The sequence below is a fragment of the Neoarius graeffei genome, chromosome 6, assembly GCF_027579695.1.
Source record: "Neoarius graeffei isolate fNeoGra1 chromosome 6, fNeoGra1.pri, whole genome shotgun sequence".
Taxonomy (NCBI): Eukaryota; Metazoa; Chordata; class Actinopteri; order Siluriformes; family Ariidae; genus Neoarius; species Neoarius graeffei.
Window position 1 is genome coordinate 68,858,989 of NC_083574.1, and position 22,774 is coordinate 68,881,762.

The 22,774-nt window shown below is 43.1% G+C and overlaps 1 protein-coding gene across 1 annotated transcript in view; it reads left to right on the plus strand.

Moving 5' to 3' along the window:
- LOC132888311 (reelin-like) overlaps window positions 1–22,774 on the plus strand; it is a 1,389,809-nt gene that overhangs the window by 1,291,833 nt on the left and 75,202 nt on the right. The window contains 2 exon segments of the mRNA XM_060924376.1: window positions 9,483–9,556; window positions 12,792–12,953. Coding sequence (XP_060780359.1) covers window positions 9,483–9,556; window positions 12,792–12,953 — 236 coding nt within the window.

Genomic DNA, 22,774 nt, shown 5'->3' on the forward strand with positions numbered 1-22,774 from the left:
CAGGAGCAGGAACTGGATCAGGAGCAGGAGATGCAGGCAGAGATGTCAGCTGTGCCAGGGTTTTCCCAATTTGCTGAAGCAGTTCCTCGTGGCGAGCGAGGGCCTCACGTTGGCTGGTGAGCGTACGTCCATGAGCGTCCATGGTCGCTCCGAAGCGTGTCAAAGCTGCCATAATTCCCTGAAGATTGGCCGGGTAGACAGTTGAAGCAGCCTCTGCTGAGTCGGTCATGACGGAGTCTTTCTGTTAGGGTTTTGCTGGGATTCGAACCTGGTTCGTTGGTGTGATAATCCAGCAAACCCCCACTAGGCCACCAGGGGGATGACTCAAATGCAGAGGCGTGAGGCGGAAGTAGAAAAAGAATCAAAAGGTTTATTTAAACTATATACACTATATACAGGGCAAAACAAAAGACAACAAAAAAACCAAAGAGTATAATCCAAAAGAAAAGCAAAGTGCAAAAATACAAAAGCTAGGAAGATCAAAAAACACAGTACAAAGGAAACTGGAGATAAACATAACAGCACAAAGACTCCGTGACAAGAGGACTGAACTCAGGGGTATAAATAGACAAACTAATTAAGGACACAGGTGAAGATAATTAGGCAATTAACACAAACACAAAACACAGGAACAGTGGCGGCCTCTAGAGGCCAAAATAAACACGACATGAAAAGGAAATAACAGCGGCCTCTAGAGGCCAAAACAGTCCTAGTCCTAACACCAACAGCATCAAGCCATTGGCATTCATTTTGCCAACTCCATATTTTCTGATGACAGATGGCCAGGATTCCCAATCTTTTCTAATCCGGGCATTAACATCTCCCAAGACAATGATATTATCACCCATATCAACCATACATTCCCCAAGCTTCTCGTAGAAGCACCCCTTCTCAATTGCAGATCTTTGCATTGTGGGGGCATAGACACTGATAAGTGTTAAATACTTCCCATCAAGGAGTTGAATGTGGATGGTCATTAATCTGTCATTGACAGGAACTGGGATAATGTGACCCAATTTGTTAAAGACTGCGAAGCCGCCACCAACAGTCTTGTCTACTCCGCCACTCCAAAAGATGGTATGGCTTTTCTCCTTGATATTACCGGAGCCAGGGCGTCTAACCTCACTGAGTGCACAGATGTCAATTTCTGACTTTTCAAGTTCTTTGCAGATGATGGCTGTTGCACGTTCAGGTCTGATGCCTGTATCGCTGTCATTAGTACTGTGGACATTCCATGCTGCAATGTTTAAATACTTTCTTCTCCTAAGAGGATTGAACGTCTTATCTGATTCATTGGCTGATATAGCATTCTCATATGGACTTCGCCTATTTCTTGCCACCGCCATAGATTGTGGCGCGTTGGTTCCCTCGGACGCAGTAGTATTCTCTAGAGACATTCTTGACAAACTCATCATAAAATTGTGGGGCTGTGCCTATGAAAGTTGACACTTAATGGCATGAAAAAGTGTCCCTTGGTGAGTGCTGCCTGATACACGATGGGACAGCAAAGCTGACACAGTCGTAGGAAGCACACGTTGCAGATGCTAGAACAGCTGCCGAATTGACAAACTGAACTACTGTTTGCCAGAACAGCTGCCGGGTTAACAGACTGAACTGCCGTTTGCCAGAGCAGCCGCCAGGTTGACAAACTGAACTGCCATTTGCCAGAGCAGCCGCCAGGTTGACAAACTGAACTGCCATTTGCCAGAGCAGCCGCCGAGTTGACAGACTGAACTGCCGTTGGCTGGAAGAGCCGCCGATTTGACGTAACCCTGGCCAGGGAGGCTAAGAGTGTGCTAACGCTTGCCTAAGGCGTTCACTCAGACTAGTGGAGGGAAGGAATCGTCTTACTTCTCCATTCTAGACCGGCTCCAAGCCAAGTTTAGCCACTGCCCACACTGCCACAAGTCTAGCCTTTTTTTTGCACCATAGGCCCTAATTATCAAAATTTAAACAGAAAAATGATTGAAACAAGTTAGTTTATGTGTAATGAGTCTAGAATATATTTTCAGTTTCTTCAATAACTGGTGGAAAATATTTAACTTTTTCATGATATTGTAATTGTTTGAGATACACGACTTTTATTTATATTATAAACATAGATGTGAGTAAGATTTTTCACAGGCTTCGGAGAAAGCCCATTTTTGACTTATGCTTGGCTTATTTCAGCTCTGTGAATTTTAGCTTTTATGGCATTTTTTGGGCATCACCAAATGAACATTAGCCATGTGTCACACCCACACGCTTTGGCACATGCAACAGACTTTCTCTCATGTGTGCTCTGAACAGTGTGCACAACCAACTGTCTCTCACATGAGCTGTGAACAGTGCACGCCATTAATGACTGACAGCTGGCTCGGATTAAGGCGCAATCAGCACACTCATAAGGATGCTCAGTACTCCTTCACTTTGTGAAGTATTGTGTTGCGAGTGACACATTAAGAAGAAAGAATTACTGAGCCTTGTTGTGGTGTTCTCCTGGTTTCCTGATTCCTGTCCTGTATTTTTGATTCCGATGTTGTCTTGCCCTTTTTAACTTCTTCCTGCCTTGCCCAACCCTTTGCCTGTTGCTTGATTCGATTACAGACTGCCATTTTGGATTATATGCCTGTTTCCTGTTTCTTTTTAATAAAGACTCTCTTCTACACATACATCCATCTCCACTCCCTTCAACTTGCATCCTCCTGAAAGTATACTTCACCTGACTGATAGAATACTTCGACTTGCTGACATAATACTTCATCAGACCATGGATGTAGCAGAAGAGAACCGGCACTCTGCTCAACACCATGCCTGGGTTTCTGTGCCTCTACCTGTATCTATATTTTTCTGGCAGCAACTTGGGTTGGACACCCCGGCACCCTGTGATTTGGAGGAATATCACCCAGAGGGATAAACATTGCAATGTATGCTTTTTTGTTCTGACCTGGTGGAGCCCAAGCTTCCAGAGCCCGTCTGGGTGGGCTGCACGATTCAATGGCTCACAGGACAAGCATGCCGATGGGCTGAATACCTGATGTGAGTGGAACACCCATACCTCCGTATCTCCCAGTCATTTCATGCCATGCTCTGCTACTTGTTTGAGAACCTGGAGAAGGAGGATCCCCGTTTTTTTGTTTGTTTGTTTGTTTGTTTTTGTGGGGGGCAGCTAAAACTCCAGAGGCCAATACAGTAGAGGAGGCTGTCACTCCAGAGCTCCTTCCAGTGGCTGTTGCAGCATCAGCAGCAGCGGAGGAGGCTGTCACTCCAGTGCTCCTTCCACAGGCCTCAGTTGCAGAATCAGTTCCACAACCAGTTCCAGAACCAGCTCCAGAGTCAGTCCCAGAGCCCAACAGGGTGGCCTCTGTTCCAGTTCCAGAGCCAGAGGCCAAAAGGGTGGCCTCTGCTCCACAGCCAGTTCCAGAACCAGCACCAGAGGCCGAAAGGGTGGCCTCTGCTCTGCAGCCCATTCAAGAACCAATGCCAGAGGCCAACAGGACAGCCTCTGCTCCACAGTCAGTTCCAGAACCAGTGCCAGAGGCCAATAGGGTGGCCTCTGCTCTGCAGCCAGTTCCAGAATCGGGACCAGAGGCCGACAGGGCAGCCTCTGCCCCAGATTTCAGTGAAGACAAGCTTTTCACCCTGCCACCTGGCTATGAAGATGAGCTCTTTACCCTGTTGCCTGGGTTTGGAGGCAAGCTCATCACTGTCCCACCACCCAGCTTTGAAAAAAATCGCCGCCCTGCTGTCTGGCTTTGAAGACATTGCCATCTTGCCACCCATCTTTGAAGATGTCACCGTCCTGCCACCTGGCCTCGACAAGGCCAAGAGTGGTGATCAGACAGAGCCTATGCCTAGTCCCGATCCCAAGTCCATGACTAGCCTGGAACCCAAGCCTATGCCCAGCACAGGTCCTGTCTACAGCCCATGTCCTTTTCATAGCCCATGTCCAGTCCAGAACTTGAGCCTTCATCCATGCACTGCCTAGAGCCCAAGTCTTATCCAGAGCCCATATCCAGGTCCTGCCCAGAGTCCATGTCCAATCCAGAGCAAAGTCCCTGACTAGCCCAGAACCTGAACCCTTGTCCTGTCCAGAGCCCAAGCCCAAGTTTTGTCCAAAGCCTGAGTCTAAGTCCTGTTCAGAGCTCAAGCCCATGTCCAGCCTAGAGCCCAAGTCTTGTCCAGAGCCCATGTCCAGGTCCTGCCCAGAGGTCATGTCCAGTCCAGGGCCCAAGTCCTATCTAAAGCCCAAGTCCAAGTCCTGTCCAGAGCCCAAACCTATGCTCAAGACCATGTCCTGTCCAGAGCCTGAGCCCAAGCCCCCACTTGAGCTGAGAATTTGGTGCCACATCTGCCAAGAGCAGAGTGCCGATGGCATGGCATCCAGCTCTAGGCCCTCATCCCTGGGACCATTGGAAATGGGTTTAAGTTCCCAGAGGGAGCTCTTTGGGGGAGGGTTTCTGTCACACCTGCGCACATTGGCATGCACAACAGACTTTCATGAGCACTCTGAACAGTGCATGCAATGAACTGACTCTCACATGCACTCTGAACAGCAAATGCCTCTAATGACTGACACCTGCCTCAGATTAAGGCACAATCAATGTTCTCATATAAGGATGTTCAGTACTCATTCACTTCGCAAAGTATTGTGCTATTACCAAACCTTGTTGTCATGTTGTTATCCTGATTCCTGTCCAGTATTTTTGATTTCAATATTGTCTAGCCCTGTTTAGCCTGTTCATGCCTTGTCCAACCCTTTTGCCTGTTCCTCGATTTGATTACAGCCTGCTGTTTTGGATTATACTGTATGCCTGTTTCTTTTTAATAAAGACTCTCTTCTGCACATACATCTGTCTCCAGTCCCTTCAATCTGCATCTGCCTAAAAGTATACTTCACCTGACTGATAGAATACTTTGCCTTGCTGACACCGTGGTGTGTACATGCCTTGTAATTCACATGTGATTGGCATTCATCAACATACACACATGATTATTAAGAAAACCACTGTTTCCAAAAAAAATTGTAAATTTGCTGGAATGTTTTTGTTTGGATTGGCTTATATGGACATTTACATACAATTTTACTCAAAGATAAAGATAAGTTCGGCCTAATTTTGGGAGCAAATTTTAAATGCCTTATATGTTATAGATAAGAAGAGAAGAAGGTTAAAGAACCTGCATCATGGAAAACCAAATTCACATTGCTTTTTTGAAACAGGAGGTTAATGCACCCTTTGTCAAAATTTCCTTCCTCCCCAAACAATATCCATACAGTCAAGGAAGTATGTATTCAACATGTCAATTATTTTTCTATTAAACATATTTCCAGTCAGGGCGGCATGGTGGTGCAGTGGTTAGCATTGTCGCCTCGCAGCAAGAAGGTCCTGGGTTTGAGCCCAGTGGCCAATGAGGGCCTTTCTGTGTGGAGTTTGCATGCTCTCCCTGTGTCTGCATGGGTTTCCTCTGGGTGCTCCAGTTTCCCCTACAGTCCAAAGGCATGCAGGTTAGGCTAATTGGTGGCTCTAAATTGACCGTAGGTGTGAATGTGAGTGTGAATGGTTGTCTGTGTCTATGTGTCAGCCCTGTGATGACCTGGCAACTTGTCTAGGGTGTACCCTGCCTCTCGCCCATAGTCAGCTGGGATAGGCTCCAGCTTGCCTGCTACCCTGTAGGACAGGATAAGTGGCTACAGATAATGGATGGACGGATGGATGGATATTTCCAGTCAGGTGTGGCTTGTATCAGTGGGCTAGCAGGACTAAGCCCCCTGTCTTTCAAAGATAAAATAAAAATCAATCTAAGGTTTAATCTTTTGAGCATCCACGTAATCTTGTCTGTGGTTAATATAAGTTTTAAAGAGAATTATTTCTGGTGTGTGTGTGTGTGTGCGTGTCAGAATCACTAGCAGTCATACAAATAAAAAAAAAAAACACAATGATATGAAGCAAGACTGTGGGCTAACTGTAATGAGCCTACTGCTGCAGGCAGGGATACTCTGCTGTAGGTTCATGCAGCCAATCAGCGACAGTCATGTCATGAGATTACACAGCGTCACACACTCACATAGTTTTGAGCTCCAATGGGCCCATTTTGTGAGGTTTCTGTAATATGTCACCAGGAAGTACGTGACACTCAGTCACACATTTAGTGAGCGTGAACAAAGTGGAGTTTTTACTCTATCATAATTTTTCTTCTAAAATATATTTGGAGGTGAAACTGAAATTTAATAGACTGAGCACACATTGTCTAATCAAAGCACAAATTACACAAAAGGGCATGACAAAACTGTAAGTTGTGTGTTTATTTGCTTTGAACAAAAGGATTACAACTTTTCTGTGTCCTGTTTGTTGTTTAGATGAAACACAGTTTATATTCAAATGCCAAAATTATTTATAAACTTAAATTATACAGGTCTGGAAAAAAAATACAAGACCACTTCCTTTTTTTTTTTTCTTAAATCAGCATTTCTATGTATGACAGCCATTTCATTCCAGTGTCTGTGCTGGAATTCCAACACAAGCACACCTCATTTTACCTAATAAGGTACAGATTAGGTAATCACCTGAACCAAATCTTATTTAATAAAAACCACTGCTGTGTTCATCACTATCATCTTGCAATAAAACCAGTTAGGATGGCAAAACCAGTGGTAGTAGTACCTTACTCCACTGACTGGGATGATTGTCAACTCTTTTGAATGTCACTCAACAACAGTTTGATGACATTAGGTGACCTACAGAAAGAATGGCAAATGCCAGCTGGGGTTAAGTGCATGGCAAGGACAGTTCGAAACAGGCTCCTTCCGATGGGGTTGAAGTCATACAAAGCGAGAAAAAAAAGCCCTTCATCAATAAGAAGCAAAGATGAGCCAGGCTGAGATTTCCTAAAGACCATAAGGATTGGACCATAGAGGACTGGAGTAAGGTCATCTTCTCTGATGAGTCCAATTTTCAGCTTTTCCCCATCACCTCATCATCTAATGGTTAGATGGATACCTGGAAAGGCCTACTAGACAATGTCTCACACACATTATGAAATTTGTTGGAGGATCAGTGGTGATCTGGGGGTGCTTCAGCAAGGCTGGAATGGAACAGATTTTTGTTTGTGAAGGACACATGAATCAATCCTTGTCCAAGGTTATTCTGGAAGAAAACTTGCTTCATTCTGCTCTGGCAATGTTCCCCAACTCTCAGGATTGGGTTTTCCAGCAGGACAATGCTCCATCCCACTTCAATTAAGGTGTGGATGGAGGACCATAAGATCAAGACTTTGCCATGGCCAGCCCAATCTCCAGACCTAAACCCCACTGAAAACCTCTGGAATGTGAGCAAGAGGAAGATGGATGGTCACAAGCCATCAAACAAAGCTGAGCTGACTGAATTTTTGCACCAGGAGTGGCATAAAGTCACCCAAGAGCAATGTGAAAGACTGATGGAAAGCATGCCAAGACACATGAAAACTGTGATTAAATGTCATTTTTATTACAGCAAATATTGATTTCTGAACTCATCCTAAGTTCAAACATTAGTACTGTGTTGTTTAAAATTGAATATGATCTTGATTTCTATGCATTATTCAACATCTGAAAAACACTTCATCTTTTTATTATTTTGACCAGTTGTCATTTTCTGCAATAAGTGCTCTATGTGACAATATTTTATGTGGAATTTGGGGAAAATGTTGTCAGTAGTTTATGGAATAAAACAAAAATGTTCATGTTCCTCAAACACATGCCTATAACCAGGGAAACTGACAATTTTTCAGTGGTCTCTTTGGGTTTATTCCCCCTCCCCCAGAGCTGTATATTAGAGTATATTTGCAGATATTATTCACTCTAACACCCCCCCAAAAAATATATTTTATATATATATATATATATATATATATATATATATATATATATATATATATATATATATATATATATATATATATAAAAACACACACACACATACACACCACCAGCCTCCAGTGTTTCCAGTGCAGCTCTTCACATGAAATGTTGAGTGGACATTGGTATTCATGTAAAAATATACATTACACATAAAAAGAAATGGGGGTGGCATGGTGGTGTAGTGGTTAGCACTGTTGCCTCACAGCAAGAAGGTCCTAGGTTCGAGCCCAGCGGCCGGTGAGGGCCTTTCTGTGTGGAGTTTGCATGTTCTCCCTATGTATGCATGGGTTTCCTTCGGGTGCTCCGGTTTTCCCCACAGTCCAAAGACATGCAAGTTAGGTTAATTGGTGGCTCTAAATTGACCATAGGAGTGAATGGTTGTTTGTCTCCATGTCAGCCCTGCGATAACCTGGCGACTCGTCCAGGGTGTACCCCACCTCTCACCTATAGTCAGCTGGGATAGGCTCCAGCGTGCCTGCGACCCTGGAGAACAGGATAAATGGCTACAGATAATGGATGGATGGATAAAAAGAAATCATATTCCAATCTATAAGAAGTTATGTGCAATAAAGTAGAATGACACAGGAAAAAAGGATAAGGCACTAACTGAAATTTATTGAACAACTGGTGAAGAAAGTTGGTTCAGATGGTCAGGAATAACCCAGGAACTATCTTGGCACATGTCTGCCATGAACTGGAAACTGTTGGAACACCAGTGTCACTATCTACAGTCAAGCAAGTTTTATGTCCCAAGGGACTGGGAGGTTGGCATCAAAGCCAGAAGCCGTTGCTCCAAATTTGACACCTTCAAGCTCACCTAAAGTTTACACATGGAAAAGGAAAAAGCCTTCTGGAGGAAAGCTTTATGGTTAGTTGAAAAAAAGATTGTGTTGTTTAACCACAATGACCAGAGGTACAGAGGAATAATGTAACAACTGTTAAGCATGATGGTAGTAGTATCATTGTCTGGGGCTGTTTTGTTGCCAGTGGAACTTTGTTCTTTGCACAGAGTGAATTGAATAATGAAGGAGGACTACCTCAGAATTCTTCAGCATAACCTTAAACCATTAGCTAGACAGTTGAAACTTGGACATTAGTTGTTCCAACAGGATTATGACCCCAAACACACATCAAAGCTGGTTATGGAATGGATAAAACAGGCTAAAATTCAGCCTTTGGAATGGCCTTCTTGAAAATATGTGGACCATGTATAAAGCTCAGGTCTATGCCAGGACACCAACAAATTTACAATATTTTAACTCTACCAATTCTTCCAAAAAGAGTAGTTAAATATCCAACTAGAATTCTGCCAGAATCTTGTTGATGGCTATCAAAAGCATCTGATCAAGGTGACATTGCTAAGGGTTATTAGTTGTACTGTACATATATTTTTGACCTTGTGTTCATGCTTTTCATTTCAAATTCATTTTTCCCCCTATTAAAGATGTATGTTGTGCAGTCATTCTGCCCCAGAAAAAGAACCGGTCGAAGAAATCATTGAAAGCCCAATACTGGCATGATATTTATGCCCATGATGAGTATATGTAAACTTACCATATTACTATTTTTTCCTCAAATTTATTGTTAAATACATTTTGTCCTACAGATTGTGGTAGGGTGTGAAGCAGAAAGCTGTGAAGATCCCCATCCAGTGCTTCTACAATTCAGAAAAGATGCCAGGTCAGTGAAAGAAAGGCATAGAGATAGAAGAACTAATTGAAAATTAGACAGAGACTAAGAGAGACAAAGATTATTGTGTTTGTAATGGATGATATCTATTTCAGTGGTGGCTGATACTTTCTGACTCTGGGCAGGCATGGTTGTCTATTATACCAAGTGACTAAAGATATTAGCATTCAGAATTCTATCATAAGCCTGCTAAAATAGAAAGTCTGCCCTTAACTGGAAAGGGTTCCTCCAAATCAGATTATCCAACACAGATCAGCACCAAGTAGCACTAAACCATTATGAATTTCATTCTGGTCTAAGCTTCCCCCCTCTTCCCTAGTGAGGAACAGTGCCAAAAGGAGCTTTTTGCAAAAACATCTACTTTATGAATTGTAGCCTTACTGATAAGCAATATGCACACATTGATAAACACACTAATCTCACATAGTGTCTCGCAAAAGTATTCATCCCCGTTGGTGTTTGTCCTGTTTTGTTGCATTACCAGATGAAAGTAAAATGGATTTTTGGAGGGTTAGCACCATTTGATTTAAACAACATGCCTACCACTTTAAAGGTGCATATTTTTTGTGACACAAACAATAATTAAGATGAAAAAACAGAAATCTGGAGTGTGCACAGGTATTCACCCCCTTTCGTATGAAACCCCTAAATCAGAGCTGGTCCAACCAATTCACTTAAGTCACAGAATTATTAGATTAGATTAGATAAGAACTTTACTTTTGGGCGGGTTCCCTCAGGGAAATTAAAATTCCAGTAGCATCATTACAGGATAAACAGAGAATAGAAATAGAGAAAAAACTTCTAGATAAATTAAATTAGGTATTTGCATATACAAATATAAAAAAAGAATAAGAATATGGGGAAGAGGGGGGAAAAAAGGGCCAACGGAAGAGGTATTGCACATTATATTGCACATTGTCCAGTATTGTTTATTGTCAGGCTAGGCTACTGCTCCTTCCCGCCCTCTGTCCTCCTGTTACCCCTCCTCCCCCAGAAAGGAGTTGTATAGTCTGATGGCATGAGAGACAAAGGAGGTTTTAAGTCTGTTAGTCCTGCACTTGGGAAGAAGCATTCCATCACTGAACAGGCTCCTCTGGTTGCTGATGACAGTGTGCAGAGGGTGACTGGAATCATCCCTGATGTTCAGTATTTTGTCCATAGTCGTCTTCTCTGCCACGGTCACCAAAGAGTCCACCTTCATGCTGACCACAGAGCCGGCCTGCCTGATCAGTTTGTCCAGCCTGGATGTGTCCTTCTTGGATGTGCTGCCCCCCCAGCACACCACAGTGTAAAACAGGACACTGGCGACCATGGACTGATAGAACATCCACAGGAGTTTCCTGCAGATGTTAAAGGACTGCAGCCTCCTCAGGAAGTACAGCCTGCTCTATCCCTTCCTATACAGGTGGTTGGTGTTGCAAGTCCAGTCCAGCTTGCTGTCCAGCCACAGCCCGAGGTACTTGTAGGAATCCACAGCCTCCACCTTGACTCCCTTGATCAGAACTGGTTGTGACCTTGTTCTGGACCTCCCAAAATCAATGACCAGCTCCTTGGTCTTTGAGGTGTTGAGCTGCAGATGGTTCCTGCTGCACCAAGCAGCAAAGTCCCTCACCAGGCTCCTATACTCCTCCTCTCAGTCATCCCTGATACACCTCATAATGGCTGTGTCACTGGCGAACTTCTGAATGTGGCACAGCTCCGAGTTGTAGCAGAAGTCTGCGGTGTACAGGGTGAAGAGAAGAGGGGCCAGCACAATGCCCTGGGGTGCTCCGGTGCTGCTAATCACAGTATCAGACATGATGTCCTTCAGCCTGACATGCTGCAGCCTGTCAGTGAGGTTTATTAAGATTAAGATCCACCTGTGTGCAATCAAAGTGTCACATGAGCTGTCACATGATGTCTGTATAAATCAATCTGTTCTGGAAGGACCCTGACTCTGCAACACTACTAAGCAAACATGAAAACCAATGAGAACACCAATCAGATCAGAGACAAAGTTGTGAAGTACAGATCAGACTTCTGTTAGAAACAAAAAAGTATATATATCTCCCAAACTTTGAATATCCCAGGGAGCATGATTAAATTCATTATAGCAAATGGAAAGAATATGGCACCTCTTCAAACCTGACAAGAGGAGGTTGCCAACCAAAACTCACAGACTGGGCAAAGAGGACATTAATCAGAGAGGCAACAAAGACACCAAAAGTAACACTGAAGGAGCTGCAAAGATCCACAGTGGAGATGGGGGTATCTGTCCATCTGGCCACTTTAAGCTGTACACTCCACAGAGTGGGGCTTTATGGAAAAGTAGCCCGAAAAAAAGCCACTGCTTAAGAAAACACATTTGGAGTTTGCCCATCAGCATGTGTCAGACTCCCCAAAACACAGGGAAGAAAATTCTCTGGTCAAATGAAACTAAAATTGATCTTTTTAGTCATCATTGGAAATGCCATGTGTGGTGCAAACCCAACATCCTGAGAACACCATTTCTATAGTGAAGCATGGTCATGGCAGCATCATGCTGTGGGGATATTTTTCATCTGCAGGGACAGGAAAGGTGGATGACAATAATTACAGGGCAATTCTGGAGGTAAACCTGTTTGAGTCAGCCAGAGGTTTGAGACTGGGATGAAGGTTCATGTTCCAGCAGGACTATGACCCTAAACATACTGCTAAAATTACACTGGAATGGTTTAAAGGGAAACATTTAAATGCCTTGGAATGACTTAATCAAAGCCCAGACCTCAATCCAATTGAGAATCTGTGGCATAACTTGAAGATCATGGTACACCAATGCAACCCATTGAACTTGAAGGAGTTGGAGCAGTTTAGCCTTGAGGAATAGACAAAAATCCCAGTGACTTGATGTGCTAAGTTAATCGAGACATACCCCAAGAGACTTTCAGCTGTTAACTGCATCAAAAGGTGGCTCTAGAAAGTATTGACTTTGGGGGGTGAATACCTATGCACACTCCAGATTTCTGTTATTTTTCTCATCTTAATTATTGTTTGTGTCACAATAGAACACCAATTTTCACCTTTAAAGTGATTGGCATGTTGTGTAAATCAAATGGTGCTAACCCCCCCAAATCCATTTTAATTCCAGCTTGTAATGTGACAAAACAGGACAAACACCAAGGGGAATGAATACTTTTGCAAGACACTGTATTACTCTGCCCTTCTTGTGCTGTCTTATAGCAGGTTGCTTATGTCTTTTTTTCTACAGGTCAGACCACTGGCACTTGGTACAGTCTGCATGCCTCCCCTCTACAGTGAATAATGTGGGGTGTTCCCCTTTCCAGTTCCATGAATCCAGCATCTACAGCCCAGTTAACAGCTTTGTATGGACCAGAGTCACTTTGCAGTTACCTGACCATGTCTCTTCTAGGTATGGAATACTATGGCAGTTGCTATTTCTGTGTGCTAAATATTCAATTTATGTGTGTGACAGTCTGGAAAAACACATGGAATGTCAATGTTGCTGAATTCTACAAAATAGTGGGGGGGGACACAGTAAGTAAGTAAAATAAAAATTATTTATAAAGCACATTTAAACACAGCTACCACTGACCAAAGTGCTGTACAGAATAAGAAAAATAAATGAGCATTCATCTCATCTCATTATCTCTAGCCACTTTATCCTGTTCTACAGGGTCGCAGGCAAGCTGGAGCCTATCCCAGCTGACTACGGGTGAAAGGCGGGGTACACCCTGGACAAGTCGCCAGGTCATCACAGGGCTGACACAGACACAGACAACCATTCATACTCACGGTCAATTTAGAGTCACCAGTTAACCTAACCTGCATGTCTTTGGACTGTGGGGGAAACCAGAGCACACCCACGTGGACAACATGCAAATTCCACGCAGAAAGGCCCTCACCGGCCACGGGGCTCAAACCCGGACCTTCTTGCTGTGAGGTGACAGCACTAACCACTACACCACCATGCCGCCCTAAATGAGCATTCAGTAATAATAAATAAAAGACAAATTTGAAAAATAAACAAATGTAAAAAATAAATGAATGTTAAACCAAACAGAACAGAACCTACAACACAGACACACAAGAACACAAGAAATAAGAGGATTAGGGGACTAGAAAAGCTAGTGAATAGAGGTGAGTTTTTAATCTAGATTTAAAGGTGGGAATAAAAGGGGCGCATCTAATATCTAAGGGTAACTGGTTCCACAGTCGGAGAGCAGCCACAGCAAAGGCCCCGTCACCTTTCTGTTTCAGTTGTGACCGTGGCACATGTAGTTGTCCTTTGCTAGAGGACCTCAGGGACCTGGTGACTGAATGGGGCTGGAAAAGTTCAGTGGTGTAAGCAGGGGTCTGCCCATGTAGAGCCTTAAAAACAATAAGTAAAACTTTAAACTGAATTCTAAAATGAATAGGGAGCCAATGCAGGGAAGCCAAGACAGGGGTGACATGTTCATGCTTCCTTGAACCAGTCAACAGTCTTGCCGCTGCATTTTGAACCAACTGCAGACGCGTTAGTGAAGACAGGGGGAGGCTGAGGTAGAGGGAATTGCAGTAGTCCAGGCGTAATGTAATGAAGGCATGGATTACTTTTTCCAGATCATTATAAGATAAAAATGATTTGAGGTGGGAGATGATTCGTAACTGATAAAACTGTTTTTAACAACAGAGCTTATCTGTCTGTCAAGATAGAGCCCTGAGTCAAGTATGACCCCCAGATTTCTGGCATGGGATTTAACATATGGGGTGAGGTGAGCTAATTTGCTCGCAACAGTGCTTATGGATTTGGGAGGACCAAAGATGATGACTTCTGTTTTATCACTGTTTAACTGGAGATAGTTATTAGACATCCAAACTTAAATATCTTCAAGACAGTCCAAGAGAGACTGTACAGAGTCAGTGGATTTTAGTGGGAGATACAATTGTGAGTCATCTGCATATAAATGAAAAGAGATATTATATTTTCTAATGATGTCACCAAGGGGGAGCATGTATAGGCAAAAGAGCACTGGGCCTAAGATGGACCCCTGAGGGACCCCATAGGAGACAGGAGCAGTGGATGAAGAGAACTGATTAATGGACACAGAAAATGTCCCATGTTTAAGATAGGAGCTGAACCAGTATAGTGCTGTCCCCTTAATGCCTACCTGCTGTTCTAGGTGAGCGAGAAGAATGTTGTGATCCACAGTGTCGAAGGCAGCACTAAGATCCAATAAAATCAGGACTGCATTTTCACCTGAATCTAAAGTGCACAGCAGATCATTAGTCACTTTAAGTAAGGCTGTTTCGGTACTGTGAAGGGCTCTAAAACCAGACTGAAAAGGTTCAAGAATATTATGCATGCTTAAAAAGGGGAGCAGTTGAGAGAGAGAGAGAGAGAGAGAGAGAGAGCGCAGCTTTTTCCAGCACCTTAGAGATAAAAGGAAGCTTAGAGATGGGGCGGTAATTTTTTAGGCATTTAACATCAAGATTGTGTTTTTTAAGCAGGGGTTGGACAACCGCATGCTTAAAACATGCAGGGACCATGCTGGATACTCATCTCATCTCATTATCTCTAGCCGCTTTATCCTGTTCTACAGGGTCGCAGGCAAGCTGGAGCCTATCCCAGCTGACTACAGGCGAAAGGCGGGGTACACCCTGGACAAGTCGCCAGGTCATCACAGGGCTGACACATAGACACAGACAACCATTCACACTCACATTCACACCTACGGTCAATTTAGAGTCACCAGTTAACCTAACCTGCATGTCTTTGGACTGTGGGGGAAACCGGAGCACCCGGAGGAAACCCACGCGGACACGGGGAGAACATGCAAACTCCGCACAGAAAGGCCCTCGCCGGCCACGGGGCTCGAACCCAGGACCTTCTTGCTGTGAGGCGACAGCGCTAACCACTACACCACCGTGCCGCCCCATTAACAATCTTATATATTAAACATAAGTTTGTGTATTTGACAAGGTTTTCCCAACTCAGTAGTTTATATTTTGTTAGAATGAGACAGTGGTGATGTCTAGGTTTTTTATCAAGAACTTTAAGAGTTTGTTTATACAGTGAGTGGGTGGGCATAAGAGATGTTGTATTGGCCTGAGACCAGGTTGTTAAGCAATATGTTGGAGAGTGGAGGACAGGGAAGCATGACTGAAGTCACCGGAGATTAGTAGCAGGGACTGGTAGTGCGACGTCTGAAGCTTTGACACTGTAGTGTGTAAGAGCCCACAGGCTGCAGCAGCATCGGCCGCCAGGGGGATGTACACAGTTATCGTGATAACGTGCGAGAATGCCCTCGGGAGGTAATATGGCCGAATGCTAACCGCTAGCAGTTCAATGTTCTTACTGCAATACTGCTCCTTTACCCTGATGTGCCCTGGGTTACACCATCTGTCATTCACAAACATCGCTATACCCCCTCCTTTCCTTTTACCGCTCTCCTTGGCTTTCCTGTCCGCTCTCATGAGTTGAAATCCGTCCAGAGTGACGTGTGAGTCAGGTGAGAGTTCATTCAGCCAAGTCTCTGTGAAGCACATAAGGCTACACTCCCAGTACTCCCTCTGCAGCCTGGTTAGCGCCGTTAGCTCATCCATCTTATTAGGGAGAGATCTTACATTTCCCATGATGACAGACGGTATGCATGGCTTATACCATCTTTTCTTCTCCCGGCTCTTCATTCCAGCTCTGCTTCTCCTTCTCCTTAATTCCGCGGGGATCACCGGTCTTTCCACGGGGAGTACGTTGGTGTTGCGCAGTGCTAACAGCTGCTCCCGAGTGTAAACAATGGAGCCGTGGCTAAAAGGGTCCGCTGATTTAACTATCCCCAGAAAGAAAAAGAGAAAAATACAAATGCACAGTCTAGCGAGTAGTACATCCCGAGGTGCACACTTCCGACTGAGACTAGTGCAGAAAGAAACACGAAAAAGTACAAAAACATACCAAAACACATAAACACACTCGGAGCTACTGCAACTAGCTGCCACTCTTGCAGCGTCATCTTGTTTATTCCTCCTCAAAAGTAATGCAATTAAAAGCGGTGTTCTTATGTATACTTGCATGCCTTTGGTGTGTCATAGAGTAAATCAAAAATTTGTAAAAGTAAATCATTTGTTGTTTATTTTAAAGGATAGTCTAAAATATTGTGGACAAATTTGTTGTTACTCCTTGGCAGGGCCAGAGTGGGCCCTGTTTTCAGTCCGGGAGTTTAATTCACATTCAGGCCACTTTGAAATGGAGGAGGAATTTGAGTACATTAAAAAAGATAAAACAAATAACTGTTCTTTCACAATGCTTTTTATTTGGTTTAAATTCAGGTTCACTTCACTTCACTTTAACAATATAGGTTATAATTCAAATTAACATAAAACGAAAGATAAAAATTAAGAATAAAAGTTGTTTGTACAGTTATTTAACCAATCAAACTGCTGGTATGAGACGGGGCTCCACTTAAAATTGGATGGTGTGTGGCCGCGTGTCTAATCCGCATATACATTTATCTGTGTCACCAACATGTCCCAAAGTTCCTTAGTGAAAATATTTGAAAACACATCCAAAGGACATGCATCTTCAGAAATCGGCATCTTCGACCCGGGTGTGGGAATGAACTTTTACGTCGGGGGCGAAATCCAGCTGACTGCCACTCCAAATAGCAAAGCAGCGAGTATGGCTGATTGTTTCGCGTTATTTAAGACGAATTACACAACACATTTTTAGTCACATAGTCTTAAAATAACGAAAGCACCCATCTTGCGTGCATTTGAACCAATGCTTGTGCATTACATGCCGCATACGCCTCGAAAATAATGGCAAATCAGCAATGCTGGGTACTCAGCAACCGGCAGATAAAGCGTGAGGGCGCATTAGGCAACTCAAAAATGGTTAAATGAAATGTAGGCTAAAGCAAGTGTTCGATTCTGCTTAGAATATTGGCATACGCATACACCTCTTCTAAGTTATATATTTAACAACAATTATTTAACATCAAATATGACTTCTAGGCCTATGTGTTCATAACCACAATGTGCGCACGCCTGTGGAAATGCACGGTGTGACAGCGAGATGAAATAGGCTGGATGAGGAAATAACACGCAACAGCACATTTGGGACCTGTTCATCTAAAATTGTTAATAATGTAAAGCAATGTCCGGTTCTTCTTAGAATTAAGACATACACCACATCTATACCGTGTAAATTGTGAGATTTCACATGACATCAAAAAGCTGAATTGACATCGCAAACTATCGACACATTATAGGCCTAGCATAGACTGATAAAATTGACAAACAGGGTTATCATACTCCATATCTTTCGTAACCTACAATGCCGGGGTGGCCCTATATTTAGCCGGGACCATCCCCGGCCCAAACCATCAATGGTGGCCTGCTTGGAGCATGGGGAAAATAATTTTCACTAATTTTGGTCACTGATCTTATTCTTGCATTAATCATCAATTCAACTGCACTCTGCATTTTCACATGGCAGCCCAGACGCCGACAGCATCGCAGCAGGTTAAATAGGCGCTACCAAATAAGGAAATTCTCCCCTCCCCTCTATTGCAGTTGGTTTGGTCCAAGACTCCTCCTCTGTATTGCGGGGAACTTAAACAACATTGGCGCGAAACAGCGCGCGTCAGTGATGGAGGGCAGAAAGAGGCCAGGTGGAACCGAAAGGGCGAAGCTTAAAAAAAAGGAAGGAGGTGGCAGCAAAATGTGCCAAATTGACAGATATGTTCTCAAGACCAGCTGGTAGGTTACGAAAGATATGGAGTATGATAACCCTGTTTGTCGATTTTATCAGTCTATGCTAGGCCTATAATGTGTCGATAGTTTGCGATGTCAATTCAGCTTTTTGATGTCATGTGAAATCTCGCAATTTCCACAGGCGTGCGCACATTGTGGTTATGAACACATAGGCCTAGAAGTCATATTTGATGTTAAATAATTGTTGTTAAATATATAACTTAGAAGAGGTGTATGCGTATGCCAATATTCTAAGCAGAATTGAACACTTGCTTTAGCCTACATTTCATTTAACCATTTTTGAGTTGCCTAATGCGCCCTCATGCTTTATCTGCCGGTTGCTGAGTACCCAGCATTGTTGATTTGCCATTATTTTCGAGGCGTATGCGGCATGTAATGCACAAGCATTGGTTCAAATGCACACGAGATGGGTGCTTACGTTATTTTAAGACTATGTGACTAAAAATGTGTTGTGTAATTCGTCTTAAATAACGCGAAACAATCAGCCATACTCGCTGCTTTGCTATTTGGAGTGGCAGTCAGCTGGATTTCGCCCCCGACGTAAAAGTTCATTCCCACACCCGGGTCGAAGATGCCGATTTCTGAAGATGCATGTCCTTTGGATGTGTTTTCAAATATTTTCACTAAGGAACTTTGGGACATGTTGGTGACACAGATAAATGTATATGCGGATTAGACACGCGGCCACACACCATCCAATTTTAAGTGGAGCCCCGTCTCATACCAGCAGTTTGATTGGTTAAATAACTGTACAAACAACTTTTATTCTTAATTTTTATCTTTCGTTTTATGTTAATTTGAATTATAACCTATATTGTTAAAGTGAAGTGAAGTGAACCTGAATTTAAACCAAATAAAAAGCATTGTGAAAGAACAGTTATTTGTTTTATCTTTTTTAATGTACTCAAATTCCTCCTCCATTTCAAAGTGCCCTGAATGTGAATTAAACTCCCGGACTGAAAACAGGGCCCACTCCGGCCCTGGTAACCTACCAGCTGGTCTTGAGAACATATCTGTCAATTTGGCACATTTTGCTGCCACCTCCTTCCTTTTTTTTAAGCTTCGCCCTTTCGGTTCCACCTGGCCTCTTTCTGCCCTCCATCACTGATGCGCGCTGTTTCGCGCCAATGTTGTTTAAGTTCCCCGCAATACAGAGGAGGAGTCTTGGACCAAACCAACTGCAATAGAGGGGAGGGGAGAATTTCCTTATTTGGTAGTGCCTATTTAATCTGCTGCGATGCTGTCGGTGTCTGGGCTGCCATGTGAAAATGCAGAGTGCAGTTGAATTGATGATTAATGCAAGAATAAGATCAGTGACCAAAATTAGTGAAAATTATTTTCCCCATGCTCCAAGCAGGCCACCATTGATGGTTTGGGCCGGGGATGGTCCCGGCTAAATATAGGGCCACCCCGGCATTGCTCCTTGAAAATATTATAAATAATTGGATTATAGTGATATTTCAAGCTAATTTTTTAACCTTAATTAGTATCACAGGTGTCTTCAATCTTGTAATCAGTCACTCAGTTTATTTAAATGGAGAAAATCATCACTCTGCTGTTTGGCATGGTCATGTGCACCACATTGAACATAGACCAGAGAAAGCAAAGGAGAGCGTTGTTTGAGGAGCTCCAAAAGAAAATTATAGACAAGCATGTTAAAGGCAAAGGTAATCAGATCATCTCCAAACAGCTTGATGTTCTTGTGACTACAATTGCAAATATTATTATAGTTTAAAGGTGGGGTATGAGATTTTGGAATAACGGTTCCTGCAAGCCATATTTTGAAAAGAAACACACCCGCCCTCGCCATGCTCCCACCCCCCGCGTCTACACCCCTCCTCCCCCTTATAAAGCCTGAGAAAATCAGCCTTTATAATGGGTGTCTATTGCGTTACACACCAGTGGAGCAGAGTGTAGAGAGCTTGGAAAAATAGCTTAAACTTTTTCATTTAAACTGTGTTTTCAGCCCCAATTTTCACTCCACACACACAATTTTCTCAAAAGTAGTAGCCACACTTGTCCTGATTCGCACAATGTGTTTACCTACACGATAGGACTTGTAGTTTTTGAATGAGAAGCCTGAAAGTGAAGAGAGCACAGCCGCGCAGCCACATAGACTGCCATTATAAACTTAGCAGAAAAGTCACTCATTTTTAACTCGCTCTAGTGACCTCATTTTTTACACTACAGACAAAAAATTACATCAGTGTGTTCAGGAGATCCTTGTGGCACTCACTGTGAAAGAATTTTGTGAATATCTCCTTCCGTTTTCGTGTAAATCCCCATTGTTTGGAGGGAGCGCACTGACAAAATCCTGCGCTCTGTGTGACACTGCTCGCTCTCTCTCACACGCACACAGAAGTAAATATTTCGTTTTTGGGTCAAACCTTCTATTGTACTGCTTGCAACATGGGTATGAGGAGCTTTTCAAGCAATATGGTAAAAAATACTCCTGAAAAAAATCTCATACTCCACCTTTAAGTTCCATGGGACTGTAGCCAACCTTCTTGGATGTAACTGCAAGAGGAAAATCCACCACAGGTTGAACAGAAGGATGGTGCCAATGATATGAATCCTATCAAACATCTCTGGAAAGGGCTGAAATATGCAGTGTGGAGAAAGCACCCTTCAATCCTGAGACTTCTAGAGAGTGGGCCAAACTACCTGTTGGCAGATGCAAAAGTCTCATTGAGCGCTACAGAGATTGCTTGTTAGCAGTGATTGCTGCTAAAGGTTGTGCAACAAGATATAAAGGCTACCACCATTTTTGTCCATGCCATTTTTCATTTGTCTTAAATATTTAGTTGAATCAAACATGAAAAGCAAAGTCTGCTTTGTGTTAAGCATGGAATAAACAATGATGGATACCATTTAACTTTTGTCAGTTTCAAGTCACGTTTATTCATAAAGCACTTTAAAAACAACAGCTGATCAAAGTGCTGGACAGGCAAAGTAGTACGACTTGATAGACAACAGAAAAGAAAACAAAAATTGAGCATAACAATATACACATACAGATAAATAAGACAATCATGCTGTATTGAACGCCAGGGCATAAAAATGGGTTTTTAGATGAGATTTAAAAACAGCCAAGGAAGGAGCCAGGCATATGTGCAGTGGCAGCTCGTTCCAGAGCTTAGGTGCAATCACTGCAAAAGCCTGGTCACCTCTGCTTTTTAGCCTAGAGCAAGGAACAAGAAGACGGAGTTGGTCGGCTGACCTACATGCCCCAGATGTTGTCTGAACCTTTAGAAGATCTGATATATAAAGTGGAGCCAGACCATGTAAAGATTTGAAAACAAAAGAATTTTAAAATTTATGAACCATAAATACAGGAACCCCACAAGGCTGTGTTCTGAGTCCCATGCTGTATACACTCTTCACTCATGACTGTGTCGCTACCCAGCTTAACACCAACATTTATCAAATTTATATTTTAAGTTCATTTCTTAGACAAGGATTTTTTAAACTTGTTACCTTGTTAACAGTTTCGGCGAGAATCTTCCGCCTTCTTCAGAAACAGTCACCAGATGTTGAGTGGTGACGTGCCTCATCAGCTGATGTTGCGTTACGGAGGCGTGAACGTCCTGCCCAATTTGACAGGTAGTTCACACCTCCTGCTGTCAGGTCGCTCCTCCAGGACGGCGTTCCAGGTGTGCGACAGCGCATACGCTCCCTCATCCCGGTTCATCGTCCTCTGTGCCCGCTTGCATATCTCCACTGCCTCTAAAATCCAACGCTGGTATCTATTTTCTTCAGTGCGAATGACTCTGGCCTCTTCCCAATTCATTATGTGATTTTACCGTTTGCAGTGGTCTGAAATGGCTGATTTTAGGTTTTCTTGGTTTGCTTTTTCTTTTTCGGATCTTGTGAGTCTTTTTGTTGTTTCTTTTTCACATTCTATTTGGTGTTCTTTCCTTTGTGTATGGAAGCATCTGCCCGTTTCACCAATATAGACTTTATTACATGAACGGCAAGGGATTTCATAGATGACGTTGCATTTATTGTCCAGTTGTATTTTGTCTTTGGGGTGAACTAGCAGCTGTCGGAGGTTCTTATATGGTTTGACCAGGGTGTTGATGTGGTATTTCCTCATGGATCGTTGGATGCGTTCTGTGACTCCTTTTATGTATGGTAGTGTGACAAAACCCCGGTTTGTTTTTTTGGTGTTTTTTCTTGTTTGTTTGTTTGTTTTTTTCCTTTGTGTCTGTAATTTCCCTTTTCAGATTGCCCACAGTGGATAATGGCAGTTTTTTAATGCCTGTTGAATATGTTGGTCCTCCTCCTGTCTGTCTTTCTCCTCCGTGATGCTCTGTGCTTGGTCTTATAGTGTCCTGATTACTGACATTTTGTGTGCGATGGGATGTTCAGATGTCCAGAGAAGATATTGGTCGGTGTGTGTAGGTTTTCTGTATGTTGTGATTCTAATGTTCCCTTCTTCTGTGTGGTGTATTTTTAAGTCCAAAAAAGCTATTGTCTTGT